At 36.9% G+C, this 20,724-nt stretch overlaps 1 protein-coding gene across 2 annotated transcripts in view; it reads left to right on the top strand.

The window, feature by feature from the left end:
• Positions 1–20,724, top strand: part of BANK1 (B cell scaffold protein with ankyrin repeats 1) — a 330,602-nt gene that overhangs the window by 100,799 nt on the left and 209,079 nt on the right. For both annotated transcript variants that reach the window (XM_070392081.1, XM_070392074.1), the window contains exons 4-5: positions 6,703–6,841; positions 15,267–15,406. In XM_070392081.1, the coding sequence (XP_070248182.1) occupies positions 6,703–6,841; positions 15,267–15,406 (279 nt within the window). The remainder of the gene's footprint in view (positions 1–6,702; positions 6,842–15,266; positions 15,407–20,724) is intronic.

Genomic DNA, 20,724 nt, shown 5'->3' with positions numbered 1-20,724 from the left:
ATGATTCTAAATAACTGCTTTTAAAAATATCTGTACCGTAAAATTTGAATAATACAAAACCTTCCCAATGTTAAATTTTCAGAGAAATTAAAATTCAAAAAGGAAAGCTCCTTGCCCCCTAGGCAGAGATGACTGGTTAGGACCAGGGTTCTTTCAGTGGCAGAATCATGGTGAGTTATTATTTGACATGGAAATAATTCTTCCAGACCCTCTGAAGTGAAGTGATTTCTTTTTCAAGTTTCTCTTGGGCACCCCACTTTTTAAGCAACCCTGAGTTAAAAGGTCATAAAAGAATATTTTAGTACCAGTTCCACACCCTAAAAATTCCAAAGCAGCTAATCCTTGGACTAACAACAGTTACCTCAGTCAACAGGTTGTGTTCTCTCAAAACCCTGATCTTAGTACACAATCGGAATCTATATGACAATTGCCAAGCACACAGGAGACATCATTTGCTTCCAAATGAGAGAAAAGCATGTTCCAGATTTGCCAGGAAAACATTCAGTCTATGCCTGTTGTCTGAAGGCACAAGCTTTGAACTTCCTCATTTCTGAGAAGGCTTCCACTTAGTGTATAGAGACCCCTGGAGAATACCGCCTCCTCTCCCAGGAGGTGATAGTTGATTCTCTGCCATCTTACAAAATCTGGAAACTTACAATGCTATCCTTGCCAGCTACCAGGGCCTATTGGAGGTGTGCCTGTCACACCCAGCATCCCCCAAATCTATTCATCTTTCTATGGGCTTTTGTGTTCCCAGCATATCAGAGCTGAGTTCTCTGTGAGTTCACCCTCCTGGCATGATCTTCGCCTTTCTGATGCACAGGGCGTTAGTTTGAATCTGTCCTGCTACTGCCTCCTGCTGTGGAGCTGCCTGGGTCCGGGGACTGCCTCCCAGAGCTGCTTTCCTCCTCCCCTCATCTATGCGGGAGAATCAGTGTGAGCGGATTATTTAACCGAGGCTGCTGTTGCTGCTTTTAAGCCCAGGAGCCTGGGAGTATTGCTCCCTTAGCCTCGTCATCTTTCCATGGATTGTTTATTGTTGCATTGTTACTTTCCATGGATTGTTTATTCCCTGGGCCTTGAAAATTGTGCGCCACTTTAAAAACAGCAGAAAAGTTTTTTTTTTTCATCAACGTGGTATGTGTGTGTGTTTGTTATGCACTGGTGAAGATATGCCTCTGGTGCTCTATTTATTTGAATTATTCCCCATCTCTTTGAGAAACACCAATATGAAATTTAACAGGTTAAATATGCTACATAATTTTGGCTTCTTTCTTTACCATCTTTTAGGATTAAGATCCTTTGTCCTATTTTGATATTTTTATTTCTTAGCCTTTTTTTTATTAAAAATTTTTTAATGTGGATGCTCTTGCAGTTGTCCATTACCCCCACCTTTGCCCACATCCACCCACTTCTGCCTCCCCCACCCTTGGCCGTCACCACACCATTGTCTGTGTCCATGGGGTGTGCATATATGTTCTTTAGCTATTTTGATATTTTTCCATCCTTTTATGGGCAAAGGCATTTCTTTTTCTAGCATATTTCTCTTGATTTTTGTCTTGAGGGGTAATTGATGATGAGAGATATGAAGTCAGTGAGTTCTGTGTGCCCAATGCACCCATTATTCTAATGAGTCTTATCCAATTTTATATCCGTGATGAAAATTCCACCTGGGAGGCATTCCCCCACTGGAACAGCATCTAATCCGGAACCGGACCTGATCATTATTTTCTGGTGCCTCTTCCAGGTGCTATGTGTTACTTCAAAGTCTTAATTTCATTAATTCTTCTGGCAAATTCCCTCAGAGCAATGATTTTCATCTGGGAGTGAGTGATCTTGCTTCCCTTCCCCCAGAAGAATTTTGATAAAATGTGCAGAGAGTTTTGGTTGTCATGACTTGGGGGCTGCTGTGGGCATCTAGTGAGTAGAAGCCAGGGATGCTGCTAACAATTTTGTAGTGCACAACAGTGACATTGCTGCTCCAAAAATGTCAATAGTGCCAAGGTTAAATCCTGTCCCAGAGGAAAGGAGATACATTCAGGCCCCCTCACAGTAGTAATCACCTCAGAATGGCATCAAGAATTCAGTGCTACCCTTCAGAGACCTCGCTTCAACCTACCCGGTTATCTCCAATCACTTGCTGAGGCTGTGTAATCTCTCAGCAGAGATTCCAGTCAGTCTTGTGGGGGGTGAGTAGCAGGGGGAGGTGGGTATCAAGTTTCTCTATATGAAGGAATGGTACAAATGAAAGAACAGAAGTAGATGATTTGGTACAACTTTTACAAAAGGTGAAGGTAACCCCAGCATGCATGTAGTGCTTTGGTGACCAGTGAAGTCACCCTGTGGCATGGGAAGCCAGCCTGAGGCTGAGCTTGCATCACTGTCCTCAGGGTGTGCTTGTCATAGAGGCACTCCGCCATGCCAGATTCGGGGGCCTCATCCTGTGTGTGCATTGGTGGCACAGTGGTGAGCATAGCTGTCTTCCAGTCACTCTGTTATGGATTACACCTGAGGCTTTAAGAGGAAGTCTCTAAGACTGAAGCACATTTTTAAAATCAGTTCAGTCACTTGGTTTCTTGAGCAAATTTAATTTAATTCTTAAAGTAACAGTTATAACTGTTAAAGGCCCTTTAATCGGCTTTATCAGCATTTAGAACTATAATAACTTGAGTTATCTTTCTATCTGAATCCTAGAACATGGCATATTCCCTAATAAAGGCCCTCATTTTATTTCACCTGTTCATTGACATACCTCTGTGGCTGCAACCATAATATAAGTCTCCAAGCCCGTTGTACAGACCACAGATTATGTAAGTTACAAATCTAGAGAAACCCTGAGACTATATGGGTGGATGTGACTTGTATGGGCCCATGGGCAAGCCACAAGAATCTCAGATATTACCTCCTACCTATTTATCACTTGGCCCTGATTCCAGAGTAAAACGATATATACTAGTAGAAGCTAGCAGCACTGCCCACTTATTTATGACACCAAATCACACACTAGTTCTTTGTGATCATTCTTAACCTAAAGTTTGATCTTGTGATTTAATTGAAAAAAATCACAGTAACAGTAGCAAAAAAAGTGTTGTGTGTATCAGTGCCAAAAATATCTATGTTGTGAAGTACTGCCCCTTTGGTGGTCATGCTTTACAACGACCAATAGAATGATGTATTTTCCCTTTAACCAAGTGTTTCTCAAACTAAGATGCATATAGGGACTACTAGTGGAGGTTTAAAAAAAATAATAGTATTACCTAAATTCTATGCCCAGTGACTCAGATATAAATGGTCTGGGTGATGGCCTGGACATTGGGAGTTTTATAATCATCCCAGGTGACTCTGAGGATGAGAATTAGCATCTCAGTTTGGAACCATTGCCATAAGCTAATCACTGTTCTATTGTCAAGGGTCAGATCCATGATGGCTGTAGCAATATGCACAAACCTAGCTTAATAAGGCCCATGAAGCTAACTTGCTAAGCTAGTGGTTATTAAAGTGGAAAAAGAGCCATTGGCCTGTGTACAAAAGTCATAGTATGACCCCTAGGATCAAAATTCTTTTGTTGCCTGTGCTTAATAAAGACACCCACCCTGACAGAGTCACAAACTTCACTGTCTGTATATTGTATGTCATATTGTAGACCAAGTTCTAGCCCTTTTGTTTGCGTCTCAAAGTTTTTGACTAATGCAGCAAAACATTAGAGTTTGGAAGTGATAATAAGCATAATAACCCTTTCTCTCTCTTCAAATGCTCAGAACTAAATAAAGAATAAACAGAGAAAAGATTGAGAGCAAAATAACAACTTCAAACTGATAAAACTAAATGTTTGACCATTTGACTATCCCAGGATGTTCTCCACGGAATTAAATGTGTCCATGTAATTTCACCTTTAATTAAGATGTCCATAAGGACAGGGCTGGACAAGTGCATCCTTCCCGCCTGGAGCTGGCTACTTCCTGCACGGAGATTCAGGGACCAGATGAGCCGTGAGTCCTGAGGGAGACAAGGAGCAGAGCAGAGCATGCTCAATTTTCAGTCTTATTTTCCTCTTAATTTGAAAACATGAACAATCTGTATCTTAGGTACAAAGATCTTGCAAGAGTCCCCAATGATATGAGGAAATGAAAATACCTTCAGGCTGCTTGAAATCTAGCTGGAAAGGCAAGCCTTAGACATGGAACACTTATTAAGAGCAGAGAGCATAACTTTGAAGGGGTCAAGTTAGGAGTGTAGGTGTAAATTTTTTGTGAGTCCTTTGGAATTGTAAAACTCCTCATGGGCTGAAACTGTAGAAAGGATTTGTGGAGCTGGTGAGACCTGAGTTGGACTTTGATGGAGAGGGTAAGTGTGGAGAGATGGAGGGAGAAAAGGAATGAAATGGGAAGCCAACATTATGTACAAACAGGACTGGCTACCTAATCAGCAGGCCCAATGCAAAATGAAAACACAGGGGCCCTTGCTCAAATTATTAAGTATTTTAGGCAGTGACAGCAGAACACTAAACTAAGCACAGGGCCCTGCCAAGCACAGAGCTCTGGGCAGTTGCACAGGTTGCTTGCCTATGAAGCTGGCCCTGTGTACAAGTGAACATGTAAGTGCCTCATCTGCTTGTCTTTTGTTTAGTACTTTTCTCTGGTGGAAAGGTGGAGCCCTGCCTTCTATCAAGGAGAGATCGATGTTTAAGAAGCAGCCTGGAACATGCATGAATGAGAATGAGTTGCCTGGGTTAACAAAACATTGGAGAGGGTGCTTAGGCTTACAAGGTTTGGAAACAGAGGACAAAGTTAAATAAGTGATGTTTCCATGGAAGAAAACTCTGAAGAACTTTGAAGGAGGAATTGGGGATCTGAGCCAAAGTGAAATGGGAAGTCATTAAATATTTGAAGGAAGGTGACAGGTATGAGTGACAAAGGAACTAAAGAGCTGTGCTAGATATGAGGTACCATGTGGAAGAGGTTGAAGATATGAGGAACAGATGAGGCTCACGGTCTTAACTTTCAGATAAAGTAGTGCATTGGAGAAGGTACAAGGAAGAAAACAAGAAAGACTTTCTGACATATTGCATGTGTGGGGCAAGAGTGGGAGGGGCAATAGTGGTAGTTTCCTTCATATGGGATCTTTTCTTTTTTTAAAATATAGTTCTATTGATTTCAGAGAGGAAGGGAGAGGGAGAGAAAGATAGAAATATCAATGATAAGAGAATCATTAATTGGCTGCCTCATGCATGCCCCCTACTTGGGATCGAGCCCACAGCCCGAGCATGTGCCCTGACAGGGAATCGAACTGTGACCTTCTGGTTCATAGACTGGTGAGCCACACCAGCCAGGTGGGATCTTTTCTTGATGTGCAATTTAATTGGTGAGGAGATATTTAGATCAAAATAGCCTATGGGAAAATATTTGGGAGCACTGGGTGCTGGTGGAAATGCCCAAAGTGGATGTGTGTCAGCTGAAAAGATTTTGTAACATCAAGGAATTTGTACAAACTCTTTGGTACAGAGCATTAAATATGTAAGCTTTGTTGGTGGTTGATTTTTGCTTAGGGAGATAACATTTAAATAAGGCAACTTTGTAATTAATGACTTTTGGGTAATCACAACTTTATAAGAGGCTCCTGTTTATTTTGTGAGGAACTTAAGTTTAGTTGGACTTTGAAGAAAGCCTTTGAAGAGTAATATCTGGGATAATCATAAAAATACTATTTCATTTTAGTTATTTTGAAGGGTTAAACAGCATGATGTAAAAAATAGTGCCGATTTTGAATTTGGGTTGTTCTGATTCATCTCAGGTTAACTCTGTGAGTTGGTTACCCTATTCAGAAAAGGGAAATATAATAGTTTTCATTCTGGTTTTCATGTGTGCACTTATTTGCATGTATGTATTTGTGTGTGTATGTTCTGGTTGGGATTTTAAAAAATCTTTATATAAGTGTGCTTAGAATAATTTTCAGTATAAAATAGATGTTTAATAAATATTCATTTATTTTTTCTCTGTATTAATGTTAATCTTCTCATCCCTAATTTAAAATAATTCCAAGAGGTTTTCAGTAACCCTTATTATATTATGCACATAGAATTAGCTTTTCCACCTTAATAAAAATCTTTAGGCTTTCAGTTTTATAACCTTTAGTCAACTCAATAACCTTCATTGATAACTATCATAAATAGACTAACAAGAGAATCTTTTTCAGGTAAGATTTAAAACTATTGTTTCTTTCTAAAAAAAATTATATTTAAATTTTTACAAAGCATATTTAAATGTTCAGTCATTTTATTTATAGAGAAATACATCAAGTTCTAGAAAGGTAGAGGAAAAAGACTTGGAAAAAGGGTTTGTTTAGCCATTGAATTGCAGCTCTCTGGAGGTCTGTGAAGTGATGCTCACTGCCCTGAGATACAGAGCCACACACAGGGAAGAGGCAAGAGGAAAAGGGAGCAGCTATGTTCTCACTACTTTTTCAGTTGTAAAGTATGGTATTGGGGAGAAAAATTGAGTGTTCAACAGACACCAAGTCCGTAAACTCAAAATATAGTGAGAATCATATTTATATATTTCATTTCTAAATATGGTTGAAAATATGGACATGATAGAAGACATATAATGACCACGTGCAACCTCTGTCATTAATGAACATAACAGGTTATTTAGTTAATGTAAACATTTTCAAATGCTTAATTGAGTTTTATTTTTCATCTTATAGAATCCTGGTGAAATATTTATTATTTTGAGAGATGAAGTAATTGGTGATATGGTGGAAGTTGAATTTGCGTCAAATAATAAATGCGTTAGAACACGGCCAGCCCTTTGGAATAAATCTGTCTGGTGTATGAAAGCTTTAGGTAAGAAATTCTTTTATGCTTTAATAAATATAAAACATCATCCTGAATTTCTTTCAATAAATTTATGATAAATGGTTTCACTTCCCTTCAGAAACTAATACTGTTCTGCAGGTGTTTCCTGTGCTCAACTTTCACTATTAATCTGAATTTGCAAAAGTACAAATGTGTAAATTATGAGAAATTAGCTTGTGTACCATGTTGTGAAATGGCATCCAGTAACATCACATGTTCTTATATGTGTCAGCAGAGAGCACTCAAATATACACCAGCTAGTGTATATGCAGCTAAAATCATCAGCTTTATTGTAATAGGACTAGTAGATATTTAGATGTTCATTATGAACTTTGAAATTTTTTTTGCTCCTCTCTCTCTCCTCTTCCTCTCTTCCTCCCACTCTCTGTCTTTTTGTGTGTCATGCTCCTGAGTATATTTTTGGTTGTTTTGGAAAGCATAAATCTTTCTCACTATTTTGTCATCATGCTAACATTTCTATATACAATTGTCCCTTCTTTTCCTTATTTAATTTATGAAGCTAACCATTTCATTATGCAACTTTGCTTGCACCCGATAAGTAGTATCAGATGGAATATCCACACAGGCCATGATAATTGTACTAAATTAAAAGCTACTATATTAATTTCAGAATGTTTTGATATAAATTGTAGGACTACTTGTTTTTTTAATTTATCTTTTTATAATCAGAATAATATTACCTTATAAAACTTTATAAATGTGAACTTCATAAAATATTTTAAAGTAAAAAATATGTAATCTTACTATAAATTCAGAAATGTAAAAATATTTAAAATTAAAGACTATATCAAATGCATCCTGAGGTTTTTATGTAGCTGTTACGAAAAGCATGTGTCCCCTCTGTGGATTTCCTTGCACAGCCGAAGTGGGAGTTCAATTATAGAAAGGAAAGACTGCCAAGCATTTATAACATTGTAGATACTGCTTCCTCTCATGGACAAAGATGTGCAGAAATGAAATGAGAAAGAACTCTCTCTTTGTTTCTCTTGCAAAGACCATTACTTCCTATGCCACAGCTCTAAATGATGTAATGAAGAATAATTTCTAACTAATTAGTTTTGGAGTTTAAACTAAATCTAGCTAGACTAAAATCACTAAAAAAATCAATTTAGCAAATTAAGAAGAACTTAGATAATATTTCACAAATAGCAGACCAAAATGTCAAATAAAATTACTTACATTAACATTTTATGAGAATTTTAATAAAAGATTTTTATATTCAGTTTACCTAGTAGCTAAGAGCAATGCAAAGAGTAAAGCATGTCAAAGTTCAAATGTTTTTCAGCAAAGCAGAAAGCTAATAGTCTATATTTTCCAAAATATACTAGTTCGTAATATGTCTATATAGTTAAACAGCAAGTTTGTAGCAAAACTAAACAAACCACTATTTGCTAGTTAAGCTAATTAAACCTCTCCAAGTCTTTCTTTCAACTGGTATATTCTATAAATTAATGAAAGATTTTCTTATGAAATTTTAATTGCTATGTGCTATGTAGGAATATATAGACTGATTCCATGAGTATATGTGGGAATATGTATGGGACATGTCTCAGCAGAAATGGCCTCAGAATTTTATTTTCTCTTCCTCATGGCACTGTTCCTTAAAATTTCCTGAGCCCTAGTGAGAACTACATTTTATATCATGAGCCAGTACATATGCATAAACCCATAACTAAAACAAAGGTTTTAAAAGCAATAGTTAGACTAATAGTAGTTACCCCTGTCATGTAGAACTTTGATATTCTCACTCGCATTCTACAATAAGAAAAAGTCAAACAAACGGAAAATAAATAACTTTTTCTGAGTTCATTGAGAACTATGGCTGCAGGGCAAACCACTGTCCCAAAATTTGGAGAGAAAAGTACATCAAGAGAGTGATATTCAAGATCTGCTTTCCTGGAGCAGAAGTCACTAGAGCCAGAAACTAGTAGGAGCACTTCCACGGTAATTTTGATGAAATTCTGGTGGCTGAGAGTGGACCAGTTTGAGAGTAAGAATCTCCTGGGGACTGTAGTTGTGTGAGGCACCTATACTTTGGTGAGCTTTACCTCCAGGAACCTCACGGTTTCTCAACGTGAAGATCTGAGATCTTCCGGAGGCTCTGCCAGGCCAGAGGAAGGATCATCATGGTGAAATACTCCAAGTACATTCTCCATAACGAAGGCTGCTCTACAGAAGAAACCACTTTCCCAAAGTTTTATCCCAGCTGGGAAAGGGCATGCACCCCATTGTACCCTCTCTGGTCTTTCTGGAAGTGGGGAGGAAACATCTGTGAAGGTCAAAACCAAGAGACTTGGGCCCCTTAAGCGACTGAATTATAAGATTAGAAAGCTTCCCCTCCCTCAGCCTGACCACCAGCGCCACTCTGCAGGCTTCAGTCTAATGACAATGCATTATGGTTGACAGTAATGCAAAATGCAGAATCTTTCTGAGGAAGAGCACTTAGGGAAACACAAGTCAAGAGGGAGGACAAAAACAAGGACAGTAGAGGAATTTGAAATTTCTGATATGTACAGTTACAGCAAATATTAAATACAGCCCAACTCCTAGCCAGATTACTGTATGTTCTCATTGCATGCCTACTGACTTCATTCCTTATACCTGACGCAATCTTGTGGTTTGCAATGAGAAATTACAAGTCATGCCAAAAGCCAAGAAATAACATTAGTCTAAAGAGAGAAAGCAAACATCAAACCAGATTTAGTTGTGGCACAGATGTTATCAGACAGAGAATTTTAAATAACTCTGGCTAATATGTTAAGAGCAATAATGAAAAAGTCAACAACATGCAAGAACATGCACTGGGCATTATAATCAGAGAACCAGGGATTGTATTTATTTTCATTGTTTTAAATGCTAGCTAACACCTAGTAAATTGATGTCATGATGTATTTATGGATCTGGAGTAAGTATGCTTTGTAGCTGTGCTGGCCAATACTATAGCCACTGGCCACATCTGGTTTTTGAAACTTTAATTTACTTTAATTAAACAAAATTTAAAATTCAGTCCCTCAGTTGCACTAATCACATTTCAAATGATTTATTAGAACATTCCCATCATCTCAGGAAGTTCAGTTGAAAAGCACTGACTGTACAATAGGCTTTCTTTTTCTCTACACCAATTGTGGAGTAAGAGAGAGTGCCCAGCATGCTCTTAAAGGCTAATGACTGGTCCAGAATCTGCACGTAGCCAAAGAAACAAACTAGTGACCAAGATAGCTGTCTTTATTCTGTGCGGAGCCATTTCCTGGGTAACTTTGTTCTGTGCCACAATTTTCTTATTGATAAAATGACTTATCTACTTACATTTCAAGTACTTACTTAAGGGATTTTTTTTTAGATAAAAAGATAAGATATAAGACCACACTTAAACAGACATCCAATGGAGGAACAAAGTGTCAATCTCTCCCTCTAGCAATTCCCTTAAACACAGGAAGGGGTCTGGTAAACCCATTTAAAAAGACCTGGGTTGGGGGGTGGTGATGGGTTCAGGATGGAAGGGGTAATGGGGGAAAAATGGACATCTGTAATACTTTCAACAATAAAGATAAATTAAATAAATAAATACTTCCATAGGGAAGAGAATTGAGGGGTTCATCTTTCTTTATAAATATTGCATACCTCATATTGCCCCTCTCATCTCTTAGTCCTCTGTTTATATTTCTTGATATAATAACTAGCAAAATGGTTTGTCCCCTTTTACCCTGAGGAATCATGCTCAGGAGAGCTCCCAACTCTATTTCATCTCATATATAATCCCTGCACCCATTGGTGACTTCCAACTCAGGAAATAATCTCAATCAGTTTCCCACATCATCTTTAAAACATTATTCTGTACTTTTTCGAATACCAAGTTAAAATGGAGCGGTCAAAAGTTAAAGAGGAAGCATATCAAGAACCCCTCCTGCTCTCAGAATTCTTTTAAAGAATATGGAAGCATCAGTGTCCAGAGGAGGCCCCTATCTGTCCAGTATCTTTTCAGCTTAGAAAACATGCTCATGTGACTTGAGTTTTGAACATTGGACCGAGTTAATCAGTCATGACTTAAAATGTGGCTTGCTTCCTATAAATGTTCTCTTGTGCTGTAACCAGAGTTTCCTACGTAAATCTGGTTTGTGTTGAGGACTATATGGCAGCTTCACAGTACTGCCCAGGACACAGGCTTATTTCTAGTCACCACTCCACAGTCCTAGGGTGTGGCCATAATTATTATGGAACAAGATGGCTCCAAAGACTTTGCCGTCACACCCATGTTCAGAGCCATCTGATGAAGTAGTGGTATGCTGGGACCATTTCATACTGGATTGGTAGAGCCAATTTTCTGTATCTCTTCCTGAATACATATTCAGTTACACCACTTTTAAACTTTTCAAACTTTCCTAACAAAATACCACAGACTGGATGGCTTAACCAACAGAAATCTATTTTCTCACAGCTCTGGAGGCTCGGAGTTTATGGTCAACAGGCCAACAGGTGGTTTATGGCAAAATCTCCTTCCTTGGCTTGCAGACGGCCACCACCTCTATGTAAATATGGCCTTTTCTCCACGCACCTTTTCTCTGGTATCTCCCCCTCTTCTTATAAGAATGCCAGTCTTACTAGATAAGGCCCCCACTTTTATCACCTTATTTAACCTTAATTACATCCTTAAGTCTTCACCTCCAAATACAGTGCATTAGGGGTTAGGGCTTCAACATAAGAATTTGGGTGTGGAGCATACCATACAGTCCATAACATGTTGGTAGCTTGAAATCAGTCATAGTGTAAGTATTTACACCACAGATATGGGCAAATCTAAATACCAGGGCTTCTTTTTTTTTTTTTTTTTTTTTTCTATCCTTCTGGAGAGTCAGTTTCTCAGCAAACCACTGGGATAAAGAAATGAAGGTTTCATTAAATAATAACAAATAATAATAAATTTCCTATTAGCCAGAACTTAATCCCAAGGTCATATCTAGCCGAAAGGAAGAGTAGAAAATCCAGTCTTTTTAGTTGGATGGAACTGTGTCCTGCAACAACAAAAGAAAATCAAAATCTCCTTCGAAACGGAAGAAGATAATAGACATTGGGGTAGGCAAAGCATTTCTGGTTGAAAAGGTTACCCCTAAGACCAAATACTCTATTTTCTTTGTTTGGATACCTGCTCCTAACCATCTAAATGTGTGTGTGTGTGTGTGTGTGTGTGTGTGTGTATTACTAGTCTCTAACATTGAGGCATATAAAATACATGGGCCTCAGATTTCTCTCTCTTCAACCCAACACTAAGCCATATTAATGTTCTTTTTAAAGTATGTTTCTTTCTAACTTTGTAACAATTCAGAGAATAACAAAATTATATGAAAGTACAATGTGCTACACAGGGAAGAAATCCTAAGATTCTCTTGTTCTTTCCCTTCTGACATACCTATAAATATTAACTGGATTTTTTCACTTGAGAAAATATCTTCTAAATTTTGCCTTCTCCCTCTCAGCTCAATAACCTGATACATTTGTAATTATTTTCTTTTCTAAAAACCGAACCTTCCTAATGTTATCCACAGGTTTGTCTCAGAGAAAAACTGTTTTGTGCTGGAAGAATTTAAATTTACTGTAGTCCAGTTTAAGCCAAAACTACATGTTAAAGCTTTAAACTAGAAATATTAACTAATTCTTGCTCAGAAGGAAGAGGGTATTCCTCTAGTACCTGCAGCTCAGCCAGAAAAATATATTATACAACACGGGGACAACCAATTAAAAGTTGAAAATAACATAAAATGAATCCATAATAACATAGAATCTATTTATTAATTAGAAAACTGAGTTCTGAATAATATAAATTATAACATCATATTTCATTTTAAAAAGATGAAAAATACTTTAGGATGTACCAAATATTAACCTGAACCTGTTTATAAAAATAACAATATGAAATTGTTCTATATGATCTTCAGGAATATGATTTTAACATATATAAAACTTATATTAATTCTTAGCACGACCAAGGTTTTAAAGCTACCAGCATTTATTTAATTATACTGTTCTAATCAAAAGAGTCATGTTGATTTCAGTTTCCATGGAAACCTTTGGTAGGTGTATTTAAGGTTTACCATGTGATATGGGCTAAAATTGGTTCACAAAGGAACACAGCTTCTCATACAATGGAAATATAGAAAGTGAAACACTTTTAAATTAATGGGTTTGTGAAATATCCTTTTAAATGGAATTAGTGAATGTAATTCTGACTTTCAAGAAATACTTTTGGATTATATCGTCCGTAAGTTACTTTAATTGATCTTTCAGATGGAAGGACAGACCACTTAAATCACAGAGACAGGAAAGGTTGACAAAGACTCTTGAAGAGCCTAGAACTTGAGATTTGAAATTTAAGTAGAATATTTTAACACCACTTCTCCTCCTTAAGTGTACTTCATTGTGTATCTATGCCTGATGAGGGCAAGGAGTTCTATTGTTTTTCTTCCATTGTAAGCCTTTTTGCTTCTTCATCACTGACTCCTATACCCTTGCTTGGTTGGAGACTTTGGCCTATCTTTGTGTGTGCCTCCTGTGTTAAATGTGAATTGCCTACTTTAGATTATAAATACCAGAACTCACTTTTCCTCTCTCCTATTTGAATCTTTAAAGTAATTGACTTTATTTTCATTGAAGAGCTATAAAATGTAGACACCATGGTGCCCAAAGTTAATGTATAATAATGCTCAAGCCATATGGGTATTGTTCACAAAAAAGGCCAATTCAGAAATACCTTCTGAAGGAGGCCCTCCCAAGCAGATGAATCCATATGGAAATGGTAATTAGGTCTTATTTAACCACTGACATTCAATAGATATGAAAATGTACGCAGCAGATACAGTACTTCAAAGGACATCTCTTCGGAGGATTACTTCAAAGTCAGCATCATTATCAGTAGATCTAATGGCAAAGTTTTGAGTCAACTAATGGCTCCAGATATCAGAAACAAATGAGTTCATTTTAATCCTCTATTCTAGAATATTTTAGTATTCTATATCGAAGACCTAGAAAGTAAATCTGACCTTATCTCTCTTATCATTTATCACCTGACTTTCTTTCAGAAAGGCAACACCACCACCCCATTGTAAAACTCCTAATCTCTTTTCTGATAAACAAAATCAATTTCTTCATTCAAAATCATCCTTATGAAATTTACTGAGATTGATTTCATTTGACTCCAAAAATTCCAGAACCCCTGTCACCATATGTGTATGGCTGTAGGTGAAGAGATGCACTTTACAACTTTCAGTCTTTTGTTGTTAATTCTCTTTCATTCTCTATTGGACAGATACTTTAGGAAGAGAGAGCTTTTCCTTTATAATATAGGTTAAGTGTCTAGTCAAGCAATATGGCAAGAGGAAATTTCAGTTCTTCATCTAGCTAAGCTTAAGATTGCTTTTGTGGGCTTTAGATTACCTCGAGCAATATTATAAGATCCTTTACTTTGGGAGATAAAGTAAAATTAATGCTTAAACCTTAAGAACTTTTAAATAGTCAAAGCTTCATTCGGGGATTAGGGTTATAACTAGCTTTTTAGTCTTGTTCTTAATGGCTTATTACAAACCCCAGATGTTTAGATGACAAAATTTTCCCAGAAGAATTTGGAAAATGATTCCAGAAGAAAGAGTGAAAGTTTTTAAAGAATGTTCTGGAAATGAATTTAAAGATAAATCTTGTTTACTTTTGTTTCAATAAAACACAATGACTTTGCTATTGAAATGACTGTTTATTGTTATTCTTTCACGGGAAGTCCAAAATTCTTAGGTAACTTTAACTGTTAGTGTGTTAGATCAGAATTCACAATGAAGAATGTCAACCACTTTAAACAGGATGTTCACAAAAGACTTTAGATAAATGTATGGTGTAACTAGTACTTAAATAATAGGGCGTTAAATCTTGCATTCCCAAAGGTTTTTCATTATAATCAATTGAATAGAAGTTCTATAATTTCAATTGACTCTATTCTTTCTCTGTTCAAAGACAATTTTGAGAAACTTGTCTATAATTTATGGAAATTTTCGTCATAAGAGTAGTAAAAAAACACCTTTTTATGAGCAACTTTACTGTTCTAAATTATAAACTATTATTTAAAGATGATCACAGATTTTTTTTAATGGAAATTAGTAGTTAGGGAGAAAGGACTTAGTGCTTTACTTTTATTATACTTTTACCATGTGTTGTAAGTTTTTTTTAACAAGTCTAAAATTGTACATTCTATTATGTGATTTCTAACTTGTAAGGATAAAAAGGAAAATATCAGTGCCAGAAGTTAGTAAAATTATTATGAATTCTTAAAGCCTTCCTTCATATTCTCTAAGAGGTATAATAATGTGAGACAGGTATTATATACTCAGCTCCTAACTCTATTTTTGTGTTTGATAAGATTTTCCTGCTGGCTCCATCAGTGTCCATGTCTACTGTGATGGAATCATTAAGGCCAAAACTGAGATGAAATACTATACAACAGAAAAGGCTGTGGGAGGCCTGTTGGAAGTGGCAGGTCCAGGAGATGGTGTGTGCCAGGTAAGTTGATCTTTCCATGAAGGTGATAATGGCCTAAAAAGCCAGTGCAGATAAAAGAATGCACACTTCTGTAGAAACACTGTATGTTGGTTGAATAAGAATGAATTACTGATCAATGGAAAGGGAGGAAACAGAACCTCTGTGAGGCAGATAAATTACTTTGCTTAAGTCAGCCATTCCAGATAATGTCACTGAGAGACAGGTTACCCATTGTAAAATAGCTATTGTGATGGGCTCATTTTAAAGCTGTTACAGAGCAGATAAAGAAAGACAGAAGGATTAAAGAGAAGTCTTAAGAAATTAATTTCCTCTTTATCCAGATCTGGACAATACGAAACAAAAGAAAAGTCAGGCCATCTGATGCTCAGAGGTTAAGAAGTCAGACAAACCAAGAATACCACCCAAAAGGGAGCCTGGGTTGTAATCTAGATAGGAATTGTTATTTTCGTGTGGAAATTTCCAAGCTCAGTGTATGTTTTTCTCAGTTTCATTTATCACTGTTATCTGCTAGTGAAAATTCTTGCTTCAGATTAACAATGTTTGTTAGGAAATCCAGAGGTTAACATTTTCTGGTAAGTATACAAAAAGGTATTCTAAGTGTACAGAGAAGCCCCAGGTTGCTTCAATTATTCAGCAAGGGTGACTTGGTGAGGAGTTTGTGGCCTCCTCAGAGAGCCTTGTTTGGGATATTTTCCAGTGAATGTAGATACTATGAGTCCCCTACCCTCATGAAATTAGAATGTAATTATTGCTTTTTGATTAATCTTATGCCATTAGTTTAATTTCTGCATTTTATTTATCTTCTTGTTACCTGACCCACTTGCAGTAGAGAGGAAGTTTGCTTGATGTGAAACTTTTATCCTTTATGTGCTTATTCCATCAAGTTCTCAGACTGAAATAAATGTCACTTCTTTTTATAGCTGTGAGATACTTAGAATTATAACCTTGCTTAATTGCCTTTTTTGGTGTGTGGTGGGGGAGAGGGGAAGGGTAGAAGGGGGAAGAGACAAAGAAAGAGGTAGTCAAATGAACAATGTGATCTTCAAATTCATCACAAAGCACTCCAAAAGAATGTGTAACAAAACCGTCAATGATAGTGAAGTTGACAGGTTGTCATGAAGCCTTATATGTTTAAGCTAGTTTAGAATTGGAGGTTTTGTTATTTATTTTGTGTGATACATTTTTCTATTAGAGTTCTCCCTTATGAATGACATGTTTTAGAACAATGAAAATGGTAAAAATGTCTTAGAGAAGGGCAGGCAGTAAAATACCATTTGTCAAACCATAGAGTCTGTGGACATTTGACAAAATGTCTATTTTGTAATTGCAAAGCAAGAACAAAAGTAATAGCCTGAAATACAGAATGTTTCATTTTCTTGTGACAAATCTACCATATCTTCTACTTTAAAAATTCTGCTCATTACAAAAAGATTAATAAAAGTGATATATAGGATTGTTAATATACAGTCAACGTAGAAGTAAAGTAGTCCCCAAGACACATTTTTGTGTTGGTTTCGCCTTTAGGGAGGAAAAAAACCTTTGTGTAGAGTCAAAATTAAATGTAATTTATAACTCTTGGACAGTTTTTCAGAATGCTGTGAAGTACAAGTGTTGATTTCTTCTACAGCTTTGAGTGAATAAAAACTCTTAGATAACTAGAAAATGCTCCGTTTCATTTTTGTTCTCAGGGTCAGAGCCCTGGTGGTCTAGTGAAGGAAAGAATAGGGACAGTCTCAGCTTGACTCATGCTGTCATTGGCAGGAAAGAGCCATTTTAAACTCAAGGTGAGAGTCCTGAGGGGTAGAACTATTCTAGTTTGGTGACCTCAGGCCACAGTATAAGAAGAAACATTATTAAGAGATAAAGTTTAATATATACAATTTAAGATAGATAGGCATAGAGATTTAGCTACTGTGATCAGGGGATCTAGACATGTTGTGGGATTAGATGAACCTAATCCTGAGACAGATCTCAGACCAGACCCTGCTCTACCATCAAACGCTTAACAGAAGGAAGAGGCTGCAGTTCAGCCAGACCAGTGGTCGGCAAACTGCGGCCCCTTGAGTGTGGCTCTTCCACAAAATACCACGTGCGGGCGCGCATGTACAGTGCGATTGAAACGTCGTGGCCACACTCAAGGGGTCAAAGAGCCGCATGTGGCTCGCGAGCCGCAGTTTTCTGACCACTGAGCCAGACTTCCCCAGATCTCAGACCAGGTATATGACATGGGTTTGTCTAATCCACTGGCATCTGGGCCATACATGCTATACCTGTTATGAATTCACTAAGATGGTGAATGGCAGACTCTGCCTTTGATGAAAAAGAAGGCAGCTCCATGGCATTTCCTGGGCGTGTTTTAGGTATGTTTGGCTTCGAAAGAGGTGGTCTAGCCCACGCTGCTTCTCCTTGTGGGTGCCTGGGTTTTCTCCCACGTAGATTATATTTTTGACATTTGATTCCACTCCCCCCATAGATTATATTTTTGAAATTGTGTAAAAACATTTGTTTTTTCATTCCATTATAGAACATTACAGTAATTGTTTCTTTCATGTGCTTACTACTGTGTCTTTTAATTGGAAAATGTGGATATTTTGCACATAGTCCACTGAACATCTCAATTCAAACAATAATATACATTGTAATTTTATTCACTATAGTGACTGTGTGTTTGTAAGAACATATACCAACCTATTTAGCTGAAATGGTATATTGTAAGAGCTAGCTTGAGTTTTCCTATACATTTTAATGGTAGCTGTGATTCAAGTAATCCTACAAATTAGTAATAAAATACTCCCTTTAATAATAATTTAGAAGCTATTGGGCATATAATAACATGAACATTCTTTGAATTTAAGGAAAGGAACAATAATGAAAAATCTGTGTGGGTTTTATTTTTCAGTAATCCTAGAATTTGCAATAAGAGACTTTCCATTATCATTTAAAAACTCTTGAGCATATAGCAGAATGACCATTCTGTGAATTTGAGAAAAGAAATGGTAATGAGAAAGTTGATTCTCTCAGTTTATTTTTAATGATGTCCATTAGGTGTTAGAACATGTTACCAAAACCAGCTTAATTATCTAACTGCTTCCTAAAATCATTTCATCTTTTTTGAATAGATACTAAATCCCAGCACATAGTCTCATAAAGATACATTTTCCATACCATCACCTATAATGGTGAATTCAATTGAGATTCAATGAAAAAAAAATCCAAAGCACAATTTGGGGACATAATTAGAATTCAAGTACTCGTATTAAAAATACTAGTAACTCCCATTTAACTGAAATTATTAAAACTTTGAGAATTTCAAACTATTTACAAAAGTGTCTAGGGACAACAATGAAGTTAACTTTGTATAGTAAAAACTAGGTACAGTATAAAAGCCAAATTAGGCCGGAATGCTAAAAGAATGTAGAATTATTGTTCAAAGCATTAGGATCCTATTCATTAAGAGTTTTTGAAATGGTACCAACTAATTCTTCTTAGTTGTATTTTTTATTGGTAAAATGGTAACTTTGCCTTTCATGTATTTATCATTTTGCATGTTTTACTTTATACTTATTTATTTATTTTTAAAATCATATTTTCATCTTCATATTAGGTATACTTCATTTCCAGTTTTCATGCAAATACAATATATATATATATATATATATATATATATATATATATATATAATTCAATCTTTGGTTTGCTACCTGCAGATGTTTCATACAACATGAAACCAGACACCATTGGGTGAGACAAGGTACAGGCTTAGGGAATTCTCTTATCATTTGGAATCTCCCAGTTGTGACTAGTTCCCTTACACATTAGTTTCTTCACTAAGTTAAAGCTCAGGTGTTAGCAATTGTCACCTGTAAAGAATCTTCAGGGAGGTAAAGGGGGATAAAGGATGATGGAAGGAGACCTGGCGTGGGGTGGTAAACATACAATACAATGTACAGATGATGTATTGTAGAATTGTACACCTGAAACCTATGTAATTGTATTAACCAATGTCACTCCAATGCATTCAATAAAAATAAATTAAAAATTTTAAAAAAAGAATCTTCTGGAGATTCTCCCCATTGAGAGATACTGGGAATTCCCAGGTCTCTCAGTAATTGTTTTAGGCCCTTGCCCCCCTCAAAAGTTTGGTGGACAACTTACTTCCTCTTTTCATCAACTCCTGCTGACGAGAGATACAAATGCATCCAGTCTCTTCACCATAACGCCAGTGTTGCCTAAGACACTCCCTGGCTACAGACTTTTAGTGGCTCCCTGGATAAGGTCTAAACTCCTTTGATTGGCACACCAGGCTGTAGGATCACAAATCTTTTCCAACTCAACTCCTACCACAGCATACCCTCTCCATATCTTCTTAATTCTCTTCATTACTCCTATGTTCTGGCCATCAGGATTGCTCATTCTTAGAACACACCCAGGGGTCCTCAAACTGGCCGGCGGGCCACATGCGGCCCAAAACATTTATCCAGCCCGCCGGGTATTTTTGCCGCTGCTGCCTGTTGCTTAGCAGCCGACTAGTTTTTTTTTTAAACTATAGTCCGGCCCTCCAACAGCCTGAGGGACAGTGGACTGGCCCCTGTTTAAAAAGTTTGAGGACCCCTGCTACGCTAATCCTCCCTCTACCCTCAGCTTCTCAAAGGCAGGAGCACTGCGCCTTTCATCTATGCATACCGAGTTTATTTCACACAAGTAGTCCCTGATGCAAGGGGCACAACTGATAGTTATTGCTTAAAAAACAGGAAAACACAAAGTGATTGCCATTTGAAAAACTGGCAAGTGGCAGCATGCAAAGGAAAATCAGTTTCCCTATGGGGCAGGGGCAGGAGTTGGATTCCTTTACTGAATCAGCAATCACTTACTTCATGAGAACTCGGTGTTCTTAGTGCTGAAGGAACTACCCTGTGTGTACAATGAAGAAGCTAGAGTATATGATCACCAAGGTCACTTCCAACTGAAATATTTCATAATTTCATGCCAAGAAAATATCTACTTAACTACATTGGGAATTAGGACTGCTCTCCACTAAAGAGAATTGGCTTGCATATACGTGGGCTTTCCATGTAGCCTTTATTTCACTTTTATTTGCACTCCTTCCAATTCTCCCTCCAGAGAAGAAGGAAATGATTTGAGTTTAATGTATCTTCCTTCAGTTTTATTACTTGTTTCATATTTCTGATAAAAGATTTGAAATGAGTAGAGAAAGAAGAGTCAAATGAAATGCAATTTGGAGATTTATTTATGCATTTCTTTTTCATATTGTTTGTGCCCCTTATAAGAATGGGTCAATAAGAATAAGGCATATCCAC

The sequence above is a fragment of the Myotis yumanensis genome, unplaced genomic scaffold (assembly GCF_028538775.1).
Source record: "Myotis yumanensis isolate MYYU_CA2020_CCGP unplaced genomic scaffold, mMyoYum1.0.hap1 SCAF_1, whole genome shotgun sequence".
NCBI lineage: Eukaryota > Metazoa > Chordata > Mammalia > Chiroptera > Vespertilionidae > Myotis > Myotis yumanensis.
Note: the sequence above shows the minus strand (reverse complement) of the source record. Positions and strands in the feature narration are given on the sequence as shown.